At 40.4% G+C, this 15784-nt stretch overlaps 1 protein-coding gene across 6 annotated transcripts in view; it reads right to left on the bottom strand.

The window, feature by feature from the left end:
* PIEZO2 (piezo type mechanosensitive ion channel component 2) overlaps positions 1-15784 on the bottom strand; it is a 493339-nt gene that overhangs the window by 88079 nt on the left and 389476 nt on the right. For 4 of the 6 annotated variants that reach the window (XM_054243960.2, XM_054243956.2, XM_054243959.2 and 1 more), the window contains 5 exons: positions 14859-14900; positions 8092-8312; positions 4935-5095; positions 855-1031; positions 437-562 (listed from right to left, as the gene is read on the bottom strand). In XM_054243960.2, the coding sequence (XP_054099935.2) occupies positions 437-562; positions 855-1031; positions 4935-5095; positions 8092-8312; positions 14859-14900 (727 nt within the window). The remainder of the gene's footprint in view (positions 1-436; positions 563-854; positions 1032-4934; positions 5096-8091; positions 8313-14858; positions 14901-15784) is intronic. The other 2 variants (XM_003734614.7, XM_054243958.2) reach the window with 1 other exon arrangement.

Genomic DNA, 15784 nt, shown 5'->3' with positions numbered 1-15784 from the left:
AATACAATTCTCAGAAATAATCACTATGAGCATTTGGTATATTTTATTCAATATTTTTCTTTGTGTCTAGAAGAGATCACACTATACACAGTGCTTTGAAATTTGCTCTTTAAAAAACTTAACATATTTTAGACATGCTTCCATTCTTATATACCTATCGACTTTAATCTTGGAATGGTCTTAAAATGATTGTAAAATGTTCCAATGAATGTATTTATCATATTTTATTCAAGCAGTCTCAGACCGTTTGGTCATTTTCTCTTTAACATGCCACAACGCTGATTGTAACACCTAGAATTTGTTGCAAAGGTGATGCCAAATCCCACATGAGAAGATGAGGTTACTATCAAGTGGATGTCAAGCATCTCAGGGAAAAGGATTCTGAACTGTTATACAGTGATGTGGAGGTCCAAACTAAGCACGACAAAGCCGTTACCCTCAGGTAGACTAGCAGAGGCAAAGACTTCCGCAGGCCAACCCACTCTGTAGGATCAATGGGAGCACTGTAGAGCAGAGACTTGTTCAACTCATTAAGGGGGATGTTCGTTTGATTTTCATTTGGCTGAAAAGAGAGAAAATGGAGTAAAAAAAGCAGCTCCACAGATTAGGAGAGCTTGGGTTATTTCTTCTTCAGCTTTGAGCAAAGGGAAAATGGTGGGATGGGAGGGAGGTCCATTTCGGGGGAGCCCTCAGTATGAGAGGAGGCTTAACACAGGGCCAGAGCATGTCCAGCTAGGGAGAGGTGACTTACAAGCCAGGCCAGGCCAAACGTACTTGGGGATGGAGGTTCCCCAAGTACCTCCCTCGCTTCACTAAAGGGCAGTCAGGAATATTACCCCATCACCGAGGCTCACCAAGGAACAGTTAACAGAGAAGTTCTCAGGCTTAATGGTTTGGAGCTGGTACAACATTTTGCAGACGATGATCACACACGTCCAGACTGTGCAGACACTAGAAGCCAGACGGCGCAGCTTGGCATATGGCAGAGCAAAAGCCCAAGAAATCAAAAATACATAGTTGAACAGAGACACCTGAAAACATAAAACCAGAAATGGGGACAAAAATACGTAACATGGCATAACAAACAGGCCATCCACAACACAAGATGACTTGATTTACTCAGTTCAGCAAAAGCGAACTGGATTCCTAGCATGTGCAAGAAATTGCCCTAGGTGCTGGGGTACTAAAATAGGGGAGCTATGGTCTCACCCCTCAAGGACATTATGTCTTGTATGGCAGACAGACATATAATCAGGTGACGTCAATACCATGTTGCACTGGCTAAACTATCGAAGTGGTTAGGCTCCTGTGAGAGTACCTAGAAGGGTACTTGGTTGAATGTGGAAGTCAAGAAACATTTTCAAGAAGAGACAGTACCTGAACTGAGCCAGGCCAACAATGAGAGGTGCAGTCCAGGTAAAGGAGGCATGAGCAAAGGCAGGAAAGCATGAGCTAGCATGATGGGGACAGGTGACCACAAACAGCTGCAAAGTTCAGAGTTCAAAGTATAAAGTGCAGCAGTAGGTGAGGCTAGAGATGCAGCTACAGCCGAGTTTTGATAGATCCTTTTTGTACCATGCTATGGCACAGGAGCCCATTCTTCAGAAAACTGAGAGCGGTGGAAGGGCATTACACTGGGAATTCGGAGGTAAGATATGTCTCTCATTGAGATAAATGTAACTGAAGAATGAAGGGCGCATTGTGGAAATTGGACACCGGTGGGAAACCCACTCATGTGCTGCTGCAATAGCCCAAGGGAGATGGGGAGGAGGTGAGGATTCAAGATGGGAGGCAAAATTACCTGGCCTTGATGACCGATTGGCTTGGTTGGCCGGTGGATAGGGGAGAAAGTTCAAGGAGTGACTCTCAGGTTTCCACTTGGGAGCCTGAGTGGATGACAGTGCCATTATTGAGACAGCAGTGCTGACAGGGAAGCTGGTTGGAGCAGCAAGGGCAATGAGCTCAGCTTGAACCTGTTGACTTTGGGCTACATGTTAGTTCACTGATCAGGCCAGATGTTCCCACATTTCTAGCAATTCTCAATAGTTCATTGGACAGTATAGAAGGACAACCATCTTATTCAGGCATAGAAAATGATCATTTATTTTGAATATTGTTGTAATATCCTAGAGATGTTTAATATTATCAGGTAGAAATAACAGCATGCTCTAATTTGATACAACTGAACATGTACCAAGCATTGTGGGCTAAGCCTGTGGGTGCTAAGAGACATAGTTACCTACTTGGCTTATAAAACCATAAAAGAAGAAAATGTGGAGATGCATGACAGTATTTAATTCTGCTATTTGTTACCTGGTTACCTGTTATTCTTCTGCTCAACTATTTATTTGCCACTGTCCAAGGCAAGGAAACTCTTGAGAATTAAGTGCTGAGGAGAAGACTTCCGTGGGATATATTAGGGTATGAGGAGATGCCTTATAGAATTAGTTGAAGATGAAAGAAATACTGTACATGGAAAGGCTCTGGAAACCATGATTCACTCATAAACATAATCAATGTTACCTTTTAACAAAACAGATTAGCGAATTGACTCTTCCTCCATAGTCATTAGCAAGTGTAATGTCAATGTGGATATTAAAAAGCAAACCCTATTAAATTAACTCTATTATGTCTGTTATCATGTATCTAAAGCCTTTAGTATAAAGACAGCACAATCAATTGACTCAGAACTTTCAGTTTTCTGAGTGATGGGGAAAAGGATATAAAGATAGTAACCTTCATTAGGTCTTAACTAGGTTCAAGGTGACACATCCCCTGAGGATTCCCTGCCCACAGGAGCATGTAAGAGGGACAGAGGGAGGCACACAGGCACTTGGTGACAGTGTTAGGGGTCTGAGACCAGAAGAATAAAACAGAGTGAGACAGGCAGGAGAAATAGCAGGTCCAAGGCCTTCCAGACATGAGAGAGCACGGACTGACCATTTCTGCAGAAGCAAGTGATTAATTATGAGAGAAGTGTGATCTGAAACCTGTCAGAGGACTTTAAAACCCACCTGGCGTCCTAGAGTGTCCAGGGATGGCAAAGGGGAAGTGATCTGGGCTGCATCATGGGGGTATTATACCATGTTACCGTGAAGATGAGAGAGGGTTCTCATGATCATATTTACCCTGTGGGAAGACTATTCTGGCTGCATTGTAGAATACGTATTGGAAAGAGAAAAGACTGAGAAAAACTTGGAATCTGTAAGAGTAATCTAAAGGGGGATTGGAGGTAGAGGCAGTGAGTAGGACACTTGAAAGTGCTTTGGGGCCACTGAAGAAGTGGGTGAGCCCCAGCTGTCACATGGACATAGGGGCCTGGAGTTCACAGCACTGAGTGGACACAGATTTTAGGACCCACAGCTGATGGAGGGCAACTGAACCAGAGTCCTGAGAGTCCTGAACAGAAACAGACAGAGCCTGAGGAACACGCTGAGGAAGCTGGTGGGAAGGGCAGGAGGAGCCCAGGAATGAGGCAGGAAGGACCTGAAGAAGCTGTGGGGAGGGGCCAGGAAGGCGAGCTGGTGTCCAAAACAAGAGGAAGGAGAGCTTCAATGACAAGGAAAGGTTCCCCAGTCCCCAGCATCCTTGAGAAGTCAAATCAGAGGAGAACTGAAAAGCCTATGTAGGTATCATTTTACAAATAAAAATTGAACATTCTCTTCTCCTTTTGAAATACACAGCTACTTTCTAATTCCAAGGCTGCTGGACAGCTCTGTGAGGTCAAGTGATTCTTCAGGAAGAGGCCACACTTTCTGTTAGAACTTCAGCTCCCTCCTCCCTGGGGCCTGGCCACACAGCAGCGCAGCTCCTCATGAATCACAAGTCATCTGAACCACAGATTGGATCTGTTCAGAAATGGTCTTTCTGCATTTTTTGTCAGATGCCTTTTCTTGTTCTTTTCCATTTCTCTTTAATATTCGAATCCTCAAATTTGAACTGTTCAATTCACCTCTACCATTAAAATGTTTAAATATTTGCTCTCAATGACTATAAATACTAGGCTAGATTTTGGCTCCAATTAATGTATACAGCCAGTGACTTAACAATGGAGCTGCTGCCATGTCCCCCACAAATCTCACAGAGACAGTGCCTTCTGTTTTCATTCCCACTTGGCAATGATCCCCAGCCCATTTCAGATGGTTTGTATGAACTGGGAGAGAAGTTCTAGTTTAGACTACAGAGCTCAAATTAAGGTTCATCTCTTAGCTACCTATTTGTGAAACATTTTAGGTTTGGGGTGTTATAGTTGTGATATTTTACTGTTATATATATAACTTTTTAAAGATTATAGGCCGTAGTTCCTTGATTAATTTTTAGAGGGCAAAGTCTCCTTGAATTGTAACCAACTCCAAAATAGTCCAGGCATATATAAGGATGCAAACACTATTTGTTGAATAAATGGAAAGAAATCTAATTTCTCCACAATGAACTTTAAATGATCTGTTGACTGAGTGATGACTCTCTTCTTTACAATCCAGGAAGCAGAAGTACAATACAGGTGCGTGGCTGAAGACTTTGTGTTGTATCTCAAGAAATCCAATCGTAAACAAGGTGAACTCTACCAAAGATTTTATTTTTTCTACTTGGGGATGTAAACTGGAATGCTGTTTTCCTCAGATAATGTAGGGAGATGGATTCCCATAAGCAGGGGCAGAAGGGCAGCCTGCTCTCACACACTTCTCTAATGACTAGATGAAAATAAGTAGCCTTTGTGATACAACCAGGCCAATGAGAAACTCAGCCACGAGTCTCTCTCCTTTTTCTCAGTGCTGCTGACCCTTGGATTTCAGTAAGTGTATGTACTTTATCTTGGAGTGTTTATAGCCTAATGTAATGGGCATTACATTAAAAAAATCATGGACAGCTGGAAAAAGAAAATGATGACCTACTGTGGTCTATTCGGCCTGATGATAGGACAAATGTTCACTTGCCTCTTTCACGGAAACCCAGATAATGTATGAGGAAACGATTTTGATGATGTGCAACTCCAAAATCCACCACATGAACACCTGCAGCTTGTGAAAATACTCCAGGAATTTTAAGAAGAGCACAGTGAGGCGGTCAATCACCAGGTGCCATTTGTTCCTTAAATCTGCAAAATAGGAAATACAGCCAAGAACATAACATTTTTAAAATATTATCATTTAAAGCATATCTTGTAACTTTCAAGTTGGAATGAGAGGCTGCGAAATTATTATAGTGGATGAATTCTTAAAAAACCCAAAGCTGGAATAAGGATGAAGTATGAATCCCAAGTCATGATGACACAGATATCATAAACTGAGACCTGGAGAGACCATGTAATTTTGGTCTACCTTTTAATTAAATTAGTGTAAAGAAGGATTTTGACATTATTTACTTCTTTCTTTCTTTCTTTCTTTCTTTCTTTCTTTCTTTCTTTCTTTCTTTCTTTCTTTATTTCCTTCCTTCCTCCTTCCTTCCTTCCTTCCTTCCTTCCTTTTTGTTCTTTCTCTCTCTTTCCTTTTCTTTTCCTTTTTCCCTCCCTCCCTTCCTCCCTCTTTTCCTTCCTTCTTTCCTTTTTCTGACAGAGTCTTTCTTTGTAGCCTAGGCTGGAGTGCAATGGCATGAAATTAGCTCACTGCAACCTCTGTCTCTTGGATTCAAGCTATTCTTGTGCCTCAGTCAGTCTCCTGAGTAGCTGGGACTACAGGTAGATACCACCGCACCCAGCTATTTTTGTATTTTCAGTAAAATTAGGGTCTTGCCATGTTGGCCAGGCTGGTCTTGAACTCTTGAGGCTGGCCTCAAATGATCTGCTAGCCTCAGTCTCCTAAAGTGCTGGGAGTACAGGTGTGAGCCCCATGCCCAGCCCCCTTGATGTTATTTACTCTTAAGACCAAACTGTAATTCCCTAATTTTCTGGGAATGTTAAATAACCTAACTCCTTCTAAATGACATCTTTCTTGACACAGCAGCACTTTTATAAGTGGTCTGTCTCTTTGTACAAGGCTTAACTGGTGAGTGGCTAAAGCTCTCTGGCTTTCTGAAACATTGTCAGATTCATTCAAATAATAATTTTTAATCAAATTACTCATTTTATTATTTCTGCCTTGTGCTAACACAGTGGTCATGCTTCTTTCTGTCTAGAAGGATTTTGCTGGCTCGCTTTCCTGACTGAAAGTTACAACAGGACTCTTTTGTAATATCAGGCTGTGCTGTTTGTGAACAAAAGCTCACAAGTCTATCTTGGCAGATTATAAGTCCTAAGTATCTCTCTAAATAGCTTCTTTACCTGTCCTGGGTAGATGCAACAGTTACTGTACCTGGTTCTAGTTATTGTAAAATATGCTTACAGTAGTTCTCCTTTATCCATAGTTTTGCTTTCCATGATTTCAGTTACCTGCAGTCAACCACAGTCCAAAAATAGTAAATGGAAAATTGCAGAAATGATTCAGAAGTCTTAAGTTACGCACTATTTTGAGTAGCAGAATAAAATCTCATGCTGTCCCACTCTGTCCTTCCCCTTGGAATGTGAATCCCTTTGTCCAGCATAGCCATGCTATTTACACTCCCTGCCCAGTAATTAGTCACTTAGTAACTGTCTCAGTTCTCAGAGTGACTGCTGCAGTATTACAGTGCTGTGTTCAATTCACTCTTATTTTACTTTCTAATGGCTCCAAGTGAAAAAGTAGTGATGCTGGCAATTTGAATATGCCAAAGAGAAGCCATAAAATGCTGCCTTTAAGTGAATGGTAACAATTCTCAATTTTATTAATAAGGAAAGAAAAAAATGTATGCTGAGGTTGCTAAGATTTAAGAAAGGAACAAGTCTTCTATCTGTGTAATTGTGAAGAAGGAAAAAGAAATTCCTGCAGAGTGTATACAGGGTTCAGTGCTATCCAAGTTTTTAGCTTCCTCTGGGAGTGTTAAAACATGTCCCCCAAGGTTTAGGCAGGACTACTATATTTAGAGAGTGACTCAAATAGTAGTCAATGAAAAGGTATAGATAATAAATGAGCATGATTTAGAGGGGTAGCTGGCACATAAATGAGGGAGTGAGAGAAAAGAGGCTGTGCAATTTTGTACAGGACCCTATTAGTAAAGCTCAAAATCCATCTTAAAGTAGTGTAATAAAATCCTAGACTTAAGTACTTGGCCTCACAGAGCTGGGCTCTTCCCTTCACACTGAGGACTTCACAATGCTCAGATATTGAGAGAGCATTTCTGCTCCTCTCCTGTGTTCTGAGATGAGTGGGGAAAGGAGACCAGGCTTAAGGGGCATAAACCTTTAGAAGGGGTCTTCCTGCTACTTTTTAAATTTTCTACTTTTGTTAAACCCAGTTGATCAGCAAAGACCAGTGCAGTATCTTCACATCATAGCCCCAGAACCTCACACCAGAGATGATACTCTCTGGTTTGTCCCAGACTTTCTGGAAACTGCTACATAGACTTCCTATTCTCTGTCCGATAACATTTCCTGATCACTGAGGGTGCACAATGTTCATCATGCCCTATTAAAACAATATTTCAAGTCTAGGAAGAGAAGTAGAAAAGAAGATCCCAAAGACTAAAGAGTAAAACCCCTAAAATAACAATATTGACAAAAACATCTCTAGGAATTGGCTGTAAATTATAATTATCCAATTGCTAACTTTCTCCCCCAGTTCCCATGTCCTTAGGAATCAGAACAGAGCTAGAAATATATTCTTAATTATTGGTGTCCTGGAAAAGTCTCAGAATGATTTCTTGAGCATGCATTTGTAAAGGCAGTGTCTAGAGCCCTTGGAGATTCTGCACAGCAAGCTGTACCTGCATCTGATAGAATCAGAGCGGCTCTGACTGAGCACGTGGTCAGCATCATGGCCTACCAGTGTCCAAACAGCAGCACTACTTGTGTGTCAGTCACTGATAACCAGCCATCTGGTCTCTTCTCAGTCAGAATTAAAAGAAAATTGTTGGAGCAATTGGAACAGGAATATTATAACCATAGCAACCAAACAAAAACCACTCCAATTTTTATTTCATGAACTGGGTCAAATACGTATTATTTTGGAGCAAGTCAATGCTTCCTTCACTCAGTCTGGCAGTCAGCATTCTCTAAGCAGCTGCTGGCAGTGGGCTGATTACCTGATGTTTCTTCCTCCTCCTCCTCGGATTCCTCCTCTTCCTCTCCATCCTCCTCTGACTCCTCGCTGTCTTTCCCAAGCTCACCCTTCTGGGCTTTTTCAGAATAGCCCTCGGGCTTCTCCTCCCCAGGCTCAGCCAACTTCCTCACCTCCGGCTTCTCCAGGCTGGTGGTCAGGTGTATCATGGTGAGGTCCGGGAGGCTTCCTTCAGGGTGGGCCAGTCTGTTGGCAGAGAGCAGCTGGTCAGAAGTGGAAAGGATGTCGGGAGAGATTTGAGCGAGGGGCAAGTAAAAGGAGGGTAAACACAAACGAAATCAGTGCATGTACAAAGACCTCACAAGCTGGGGTGTTAGTGTTTGTCACTTTCTTGTTGGTTTGTTTGTTGTTTCAAGCTCTTTCTAAAAACAAACTGTAAACTCCGTTAGGTTTTGTTAGCTTTTCTAATTCAGGTTCTAGTGATTAGTTGATAATGAGAGCTATCGACACCTAAACTTGACATTTTTCCCGGAGGAGAAAATGGTCAGAGTTTAGGGTGTAGAAGCATGAAATGGCATCATGTAGAGCAAGCATTTCATGGCTTCACAGGGGGACTTACTCATTTTGGTGGATTGGTAATTTTTTCTTGATGCTGCTCAAAGTAATTGAAATAGAAAGGAAAAAAAGGAGATGAGAACAGAAGAATTATAAGAAATGTCAGAGATCACATATCATGCTACATATCAACCACGGTTGCATTCCTGTATGCCAGTTGCAGTAATGCCCTAATGCCAAATGCATTCCAGGGTGGCATCAATAGCGTGCTTTGCTCTGAACCCTAGGCTTGGCAACTGACCCAAGAGTGGACAGGACTGCAGGTTTTTAAAGGAGAGAGCATACTGAGAGACTGCTGAGGCAAGTTATATCATGCTTTTTTAGTAACGCAACAAACCATCTTGCAAGAATCAAGTCATTCACATTTTCGGTAAGTTTTTAAAAATTTCTTAAAGAATATATGCTTTCAGTCAAACTTCTGTGGATGAATCCCACTCTGCCATCTAACGCATATGCCGTGGAAGCTAAATGTTTTCAGGAGTGAGACGTCCACATCATGTCCCCACCTGAGAGTTACTGACGCAAACTGTTGATTGGCAGCCATGGGAAAATGGTGTGAGATCTTGAACCAGAGAAAGAATGCAGGCAGAGAGAGCTTCCAGTGAGCTCATTCAGCAGCCCAGGATGTTACAGTTTATTTCATAGTGGACCATAACAAGTCTTATCTTTCTACATTTTTCTAAAAGCACATCTCTTCATTCATACTCAAATTAATGTTTTAAAGAACTTGTGGGCAATATAGTCTATAGTAAGAAAAAGCCTACTGGACATACTGGTAGTCTTCTCTACTTATCACAGTTAACCCATAAATTTGTAACAGGGTTCTAATGAGATGTACAATTAATAATATTATTCTATCTGGATAATTGAAGGCTCTAAGTAAACTATTTAACTTTGTGAAAGTTAATTTTCTACAGAATGAGGAAGTTTGGGCAGATAAAATGTTTACTTTCAACTTGTTGATTTGATATTTGTAAACATGCCTATCATTTTGAATAACTGCTGTAAGGGATCCACATTGTCCTACACTTTTAGATTATCATTCAAATGACTCCCTTGCACAGGATGTCCAGCAGGTAAATGATAGTATGCCAGAAACAGATTATTAACTTAATGGAGAGAGAGAATCTGAGGAGAGTTCTACATCGGTAGGAGTTATACTGACATACTACTTCTTTGTTTTCCTAAGCTAGTCAGTTCACCCTCTAGACTTTGGAGAAGTTCGCCACTCTTAAAACTGCAACCCATACCATCTACACCAGTGCCACACACCAACTCTCAGCGTTCATATCTGCTGTTCCTGCTTGGTCAGGAAGCTCCATATGAAATATTATTGAATGTGGAAGTGATCAGTTGCTGCGAAGTCATCAGTATGTGTTTGTTCTCTTCAGGGATGCATTTTATAAATGAAAAGATACCTTTCATTAAGACAAGAAATTTGGTGGTTTCCGTGTGGAGGTGTGACCCCCCTCAGAGTGAATCTTAAAGGTCTATGTCGACAATGCTACAACTTCAAATGACAAGAAAACTACTTTCTAACAATTACTGCTATTAAGGGGAGTGAAACTTTAGGGGAGGCTGTTTCTGCAACTGCTACTACAGCTACACAGCAGATGTCCTCAGGCAACAATGCCCCCAAACTGCCATGCCACAGGCAGGCGCATTGAGGAGAGATCGTTCAATGAAAGAATCAAAGGAATACACTGGAGTAAGCCTTTCGGAAGCAGGTCCACGAGGTTGACTTCTAGAAATGTGTAACGGGACTAGATGCAGCTGGGGACGAACGAGAAGGAAATCTCTGCATCTAACATGGCTCATGCCCTCTGACCTTAAAGCTACAAACCCCAGACTAGTAAAAGAGGAAAACTGTATCAGGCTGACATTTACTAGTCGAGGAGTTTGTTAACTATCTTGAGAAATTTCAGATAATTTTATCTTGTATTATAAAAAACTGTGTGCATAAAACATAAATAGATAAAAATATTTTAAATTCATGATAAAGTGTAGTGTTTCAAAAAGATACTTGTGTGAATCCTTTTATTTTTTTCTCTCCCTTTTTCTCATTTTTATCATAACATTGGTTTTAGAGGCCATAGAGAAGAATCTTAAGAGACTTGGGTTCAAGTATTCACCAGAAAACTTACTAGCTAGGTGGGATGGCAAAATTATTTAACCTATCTTTTATTAAGTTAGCTGAAATAATACTGCCTATTTGTAGGAGGTTGTAAAAATTAAGGTGGTTTCTACCAAGCATTTAACACAGTGGTTACTCATACAGGAAACATTTTAATGTAAGGAGCCATCTTCTACTGGTAGATTTTCATATATTAGGCTTTGATAACCTGCATCATAAATTCAGTCTAAAGAAAAAGCGGAATTAGAAACATGCTTCTGCAAGGGACTACACAGTGATGGGTGACAGGGGAGGGATTAGACGTAGACCATAATTCTGTCATCTGCACCTTCTTTTACAGAACTTGGATATTTTATAGAAAGCCATTCAGAGAAAAAGAGCAAACATTTCCTCCTCAGGAATCTGTTTCCCAGTGGTCTCAGGGTTCTGTTCACTCCTTTCTGTGTGTGATCTCAACTACTGCATTGCCTGAGGATTGGGAGCGGCAGAGGTAGTTCTGCACAAATGCAAGCTTCCGAGGCAGACCCAGCTGCGGTTGCTAGAAGCAACAGCTAAATGGGCTCTCTGGGAAAGCCTGTGTATTTTAATTTTAATTCAGCTATTTTTCTTTTCTTGAGACGGAGTCTCGCTCTGTCTCCCAGGCTAGAGTGCAGTGGCATAATCTCAGCTCACTGCAACTTCTGCCTTTCGGGTTCAAGAGATTCTCCTGCCTCAAGCCTCTCAAGTACCTGGCATTGCAGGCCTGTGCCACCACGCCCGGCTCATTTTTTGTATTTTTAGTAAAGACGGGGTTTCATTGTGTTAGCCAGGATGGCCTCGATCTCCTGACCTCGTGATGTGCCCGCCTCAGCCTCCCAAAGTGCTGGGATTACAGGCATGAGCCACCGCACCAGGCAGCTTTTTTTTCTTCCCAGCAAATAAAAAGAAAATGGATCTTGATTTTCCAAAAACAAAATTTAAAAACCCACTCTAGTAAAAATATTCCTGGAAACTACACGCTAAGGAACTTATAAGACTTGCAATTATTTACTGAACATCAGATGCAAATTACCTAATGGTCATATGAAGGAGTTTGACTTTGGTCCAAACAATGAGTGGTGATGAACAGGATTCTTGAAGAAGCCCCTCCTCCCCTGCCTTAAATCACACTGCTTTGGATGTCTTTCTCCACCGAAGTTCATTTCTTCTCTCTGGGTTTTCTTAACACTACTGATAACTTTGTTTCCTTTCTCTTGCTATGATTCAGGCTCTGAGCTCTAACCTTCTCACTGACAATTGAGCAAAATGACTCTCCTTTCATGTTCTCACAAAGCAGATGACAAGTATTTGTTTGTGTCTTCACTCAGTCTTTACACTTCCACGGCTTTGTGCAGCTTCCAATGTATGTGTTTTTCCATTTATGATTGTCATTTTATTCTAATTATGAGTTCTGGGGACTTTCCCCTTGAAGACACGCTTGCTCTACTCATCACATCCTCTAAAAATGCAGTACTGTGCTTGGTTACACTATAATTCACTGAATCTTGGATGAAGAAATTCTATGCCCTGGAGACACGTCCTTATTTGAAACAGAAGAAACAAATTATGTGACAGAGACCCTCAAAGAGGGTTAATTCTGTACAAAGACCTGACTTTGGAAAGCTACATAGTAACATACTACATACAGCAGAGAAAATGGAAATTCTAGCATTGTAAAATCTCTGTAGTCTGAATGTCATTTGTTTTTATGATTCTAATTTGGAATATGTGGTCATGTAAACTGCACTGACACCATTATCATTGGTCTGTTAGCAGAAAGTTGACTTGCACATATATAGTGTTTCATATAAGTAAAATTTAAAGTAAAATAGTTTCACTGTTTAAGATAAATTATTCTCTAGAACTCGAAAGCACTTTTAGAAGATAGTATTCACATATAAGCGTTCAATTTGTGAAATGAATATCATCTTAATTATGTGTGTTGATAACATGTATAGTGTTTACTAAATCAGTTGCAATGTTCCCACAATTATCCATATTTTAAAAATGTTATCAAAGTGACCTACTGTCCTCAATACACTACCCTACCTTATACCTTGTAAGGTCATGTCTAAATTTTAATCAACCCTTAAGTTGAATTGTAGGTATACCCCATCTTTCACCCCAGAACTAACATTTATAATAATACTTTATTTTTCTTATAAAACAAAATTGAACATAAAGAAATAAATTATGGGAGAAAGCAAGCTTATATACTTTATAAAAGTATTCACCCTGTCATTCTAATGGATAATCGGTCCTATTCAACACGGCATACAGCATTTCAGAAACACACATTATAAAATGAGAGACAGGCTTGTTTGATAACGTTTCCTTTGGGGCATAGCTCTAGCTGCTCTTAACATGTTAGTATTCATGCAAAAATATGAGATTTCACTGGAAAGAATATAAATATAGCATATTGCAAGTTTTTTATCATTTGGGGTGGCTTTGAACTTGATACTTCTAAGAAGTCCTGAGTGAATTAGCTGGCCTTGTGGCTTGGGGTAATGGGCATAAACTCCCATTCATGATAGATCTGGTCCTTCAGGATCAATACCAGTTGCTTCAGAGGGAGCCCATCAAACCAACTCTTACCCTCTTACATGTCTCAGCCTTCTCTTTACAAACCAAACGCTAAATGCTTCATAAGAAACACAGAGAAAAAGAGTGAGGAGTTCCTTATGTTTGGAGGGATAGGATTTAGATTATTGCTCAAGATTTCTAGCTAGAGTCTGTGTCTTACTTCTCTACCTATCAACTGAAAAACTTGATGTTGATGTTTCTCTCTCAGGTTGTCAAAAACTAGCCCCCAAGAAAGCTGACAGTCCTCGTTCATTCCTCCTCCCTCAGCAATCTACACAGTGACTCTTGATGACTTTCGCACTTTATTAGAAGTTCTGCCTCTTAGGGTTTGTGATTTTGTTGTCTGCCTTAGGATTTTACCTATAAGGAAAAGTGAATGAGGTAGAAAACCAACAAATCTTTTGAATAATTATTTTGTTAATTGGAATTATGGCAAGATATATTTCTCTTAATAAAATTACTAGCTTTATTACTAATGATATGCAGTTACAAGAGTGAATATTTTGATTCACCTACTCAGTAAAGTAAAAGAGTTTTAGTAAGTTAGATCCCAAAGCATAACTCGGGAAGATAACCCAATTGTATAACATTTATCAAAGTTTGCTTTTTATTTTGTGTGGACATGCTATGTTTTATCTCCTCAGCAAGGTGATGTGCATCTCAGAGTAAGTCCATGTCTCAGTGCCATCTCGGTGCCTTTTGTGCTGTGCAAACATATAAAACCTGGTGATGTAAAATATCCCTCTTCAATAATACGGTGATCATTCAAGTAGAGATATACTTGAAGAAAGTCATGTTTTTAAAAACCATATATTTGACTACTTTCATTTCATTTAGGAAATATCTATTGAATATCACTTCACAGTAAGGCCCTGGGGCAGGTGACATGGGGACATCTTGGTGAATCATAGAGGGAGTCCAGATCTGAGAAGGTTATGCCCCTACTCTAGCAAGGCAGATAAGCAGGCAGGAGATCAGACAGAGGACTGGAAGGCAAGTGTCAGGACAGCATCAGTGATAAGAGTGCTACGGGGATTCGGAGGGAAGGCAGATTACTTTTAGCAGGAATGTTGGCATTTATGGGAGGGTTTGTGGAGGAGGTGGTTCTTGAGCTGAGCTCTCAATTAAGTGTTCAAGAGGGACAGGAGTTCTCAGGCAAGCCTTTGCACTAATTCTACCAAAGAACAGAATGAACAGGATATAATTTGAATCAAGGCCAAAGGCTGAGCACCAGCTAAAGACCCTCAACACATCCACTTGGCGGCACCATTCAGTACAGACACCAAATGGTTTGGTTTGCAAATACATCCATGAGCATACCTGAAGACCACTGTCCATTATCTGACAACACGACTTTTCATGTATAAAGCAGTTAAGAGTTCAACACAGCAAGAAACAGCTTTAAACAAAAATAAGAGAGAAAACATTGAAGTACCCACCTATTTATTATTAGATATACGCGACCATTGACTTTGGCATGGCTACGAGGTGGCAGACGGAAGCACAGGGATGCAATGAGGAGACAGGTTGGAGAGAGAGAGAGGGGAGATTGTTAGACAGAGATGAACGAAGTGGACTTCCTTAAGCTTCCTAGCATCAGGTGTAGCCACCCACACAGGCTTCATGCCTTGAAGAAGTGTCTAGACAGGAAGATTCAGTAGCAACATTTAATCAGACATGTTCAGGAGGAATGCCTGAAGATAACAAGACTCTCTGTTCTTCTCATCCCTCCCCATCTCACATACTTTATTACAAATCTGTAATGTTTAAATGTTTCAAGATACATTTTTTTTGAGACAAAGTCTTGCTCTGTCACTCAAGCTGGAGTGCAGTGATGAGATCTTTAGCACACTGCAACTTCTGCCTCCTGGGTTCAAGTGATTCTCCTGCCTCAGCCTCCCAAGTAGCTGGGTATATGCCACCATACCTGGCTAATTTTTGTATATTTAGTAGGGTTGGGGTTTTACCAAGTTGGACAGGTTGGTTTCAAACTCCTAATCACAGGTGATCTGCCCTCCTTGGCCTCTCAAAGTGCTGGGATTACAGGCATGAGACACTGTACCTGGCCTCAAGGTATATTTCACCAAATAAGATATAATTTTAAAAATTAATTTTTGCTCCTATCCCAGAATGTTTTTAAAAAAAATGTTACTCAGTGGCCATATTCAGCATGCTGTTTCTAAGATTTTCCTAAAACTATAGTTAAAAAAAGGATTTATTTCTCTATGCATAATAATACTTTCTAAACAAACCATGCACAAATTACAGAGATATAAAAGAAATTAATATTGAAATAGTCCTTTGTACAGCATTGCTAATTATATATTATATAATAAACATGTTATATATTATAATTATAATACGA

The sequence above is a fragment of the Callithrix jacchus genome, chromosome 13, assembly GCF_049354715.1.
Source record: "Callithrix jacchus isolate 240 chromosome 13, calJac240_pri, whole genome shotgun sequence".
NCBI lineage: Eukaryota > Metazoa > Chordata > Mammalia > Primates > Cebidae > Callithrix > Callithrix jacchus.
This window is presented reverse-complemented; position numbering and strand designations above follow the sequence as displayed.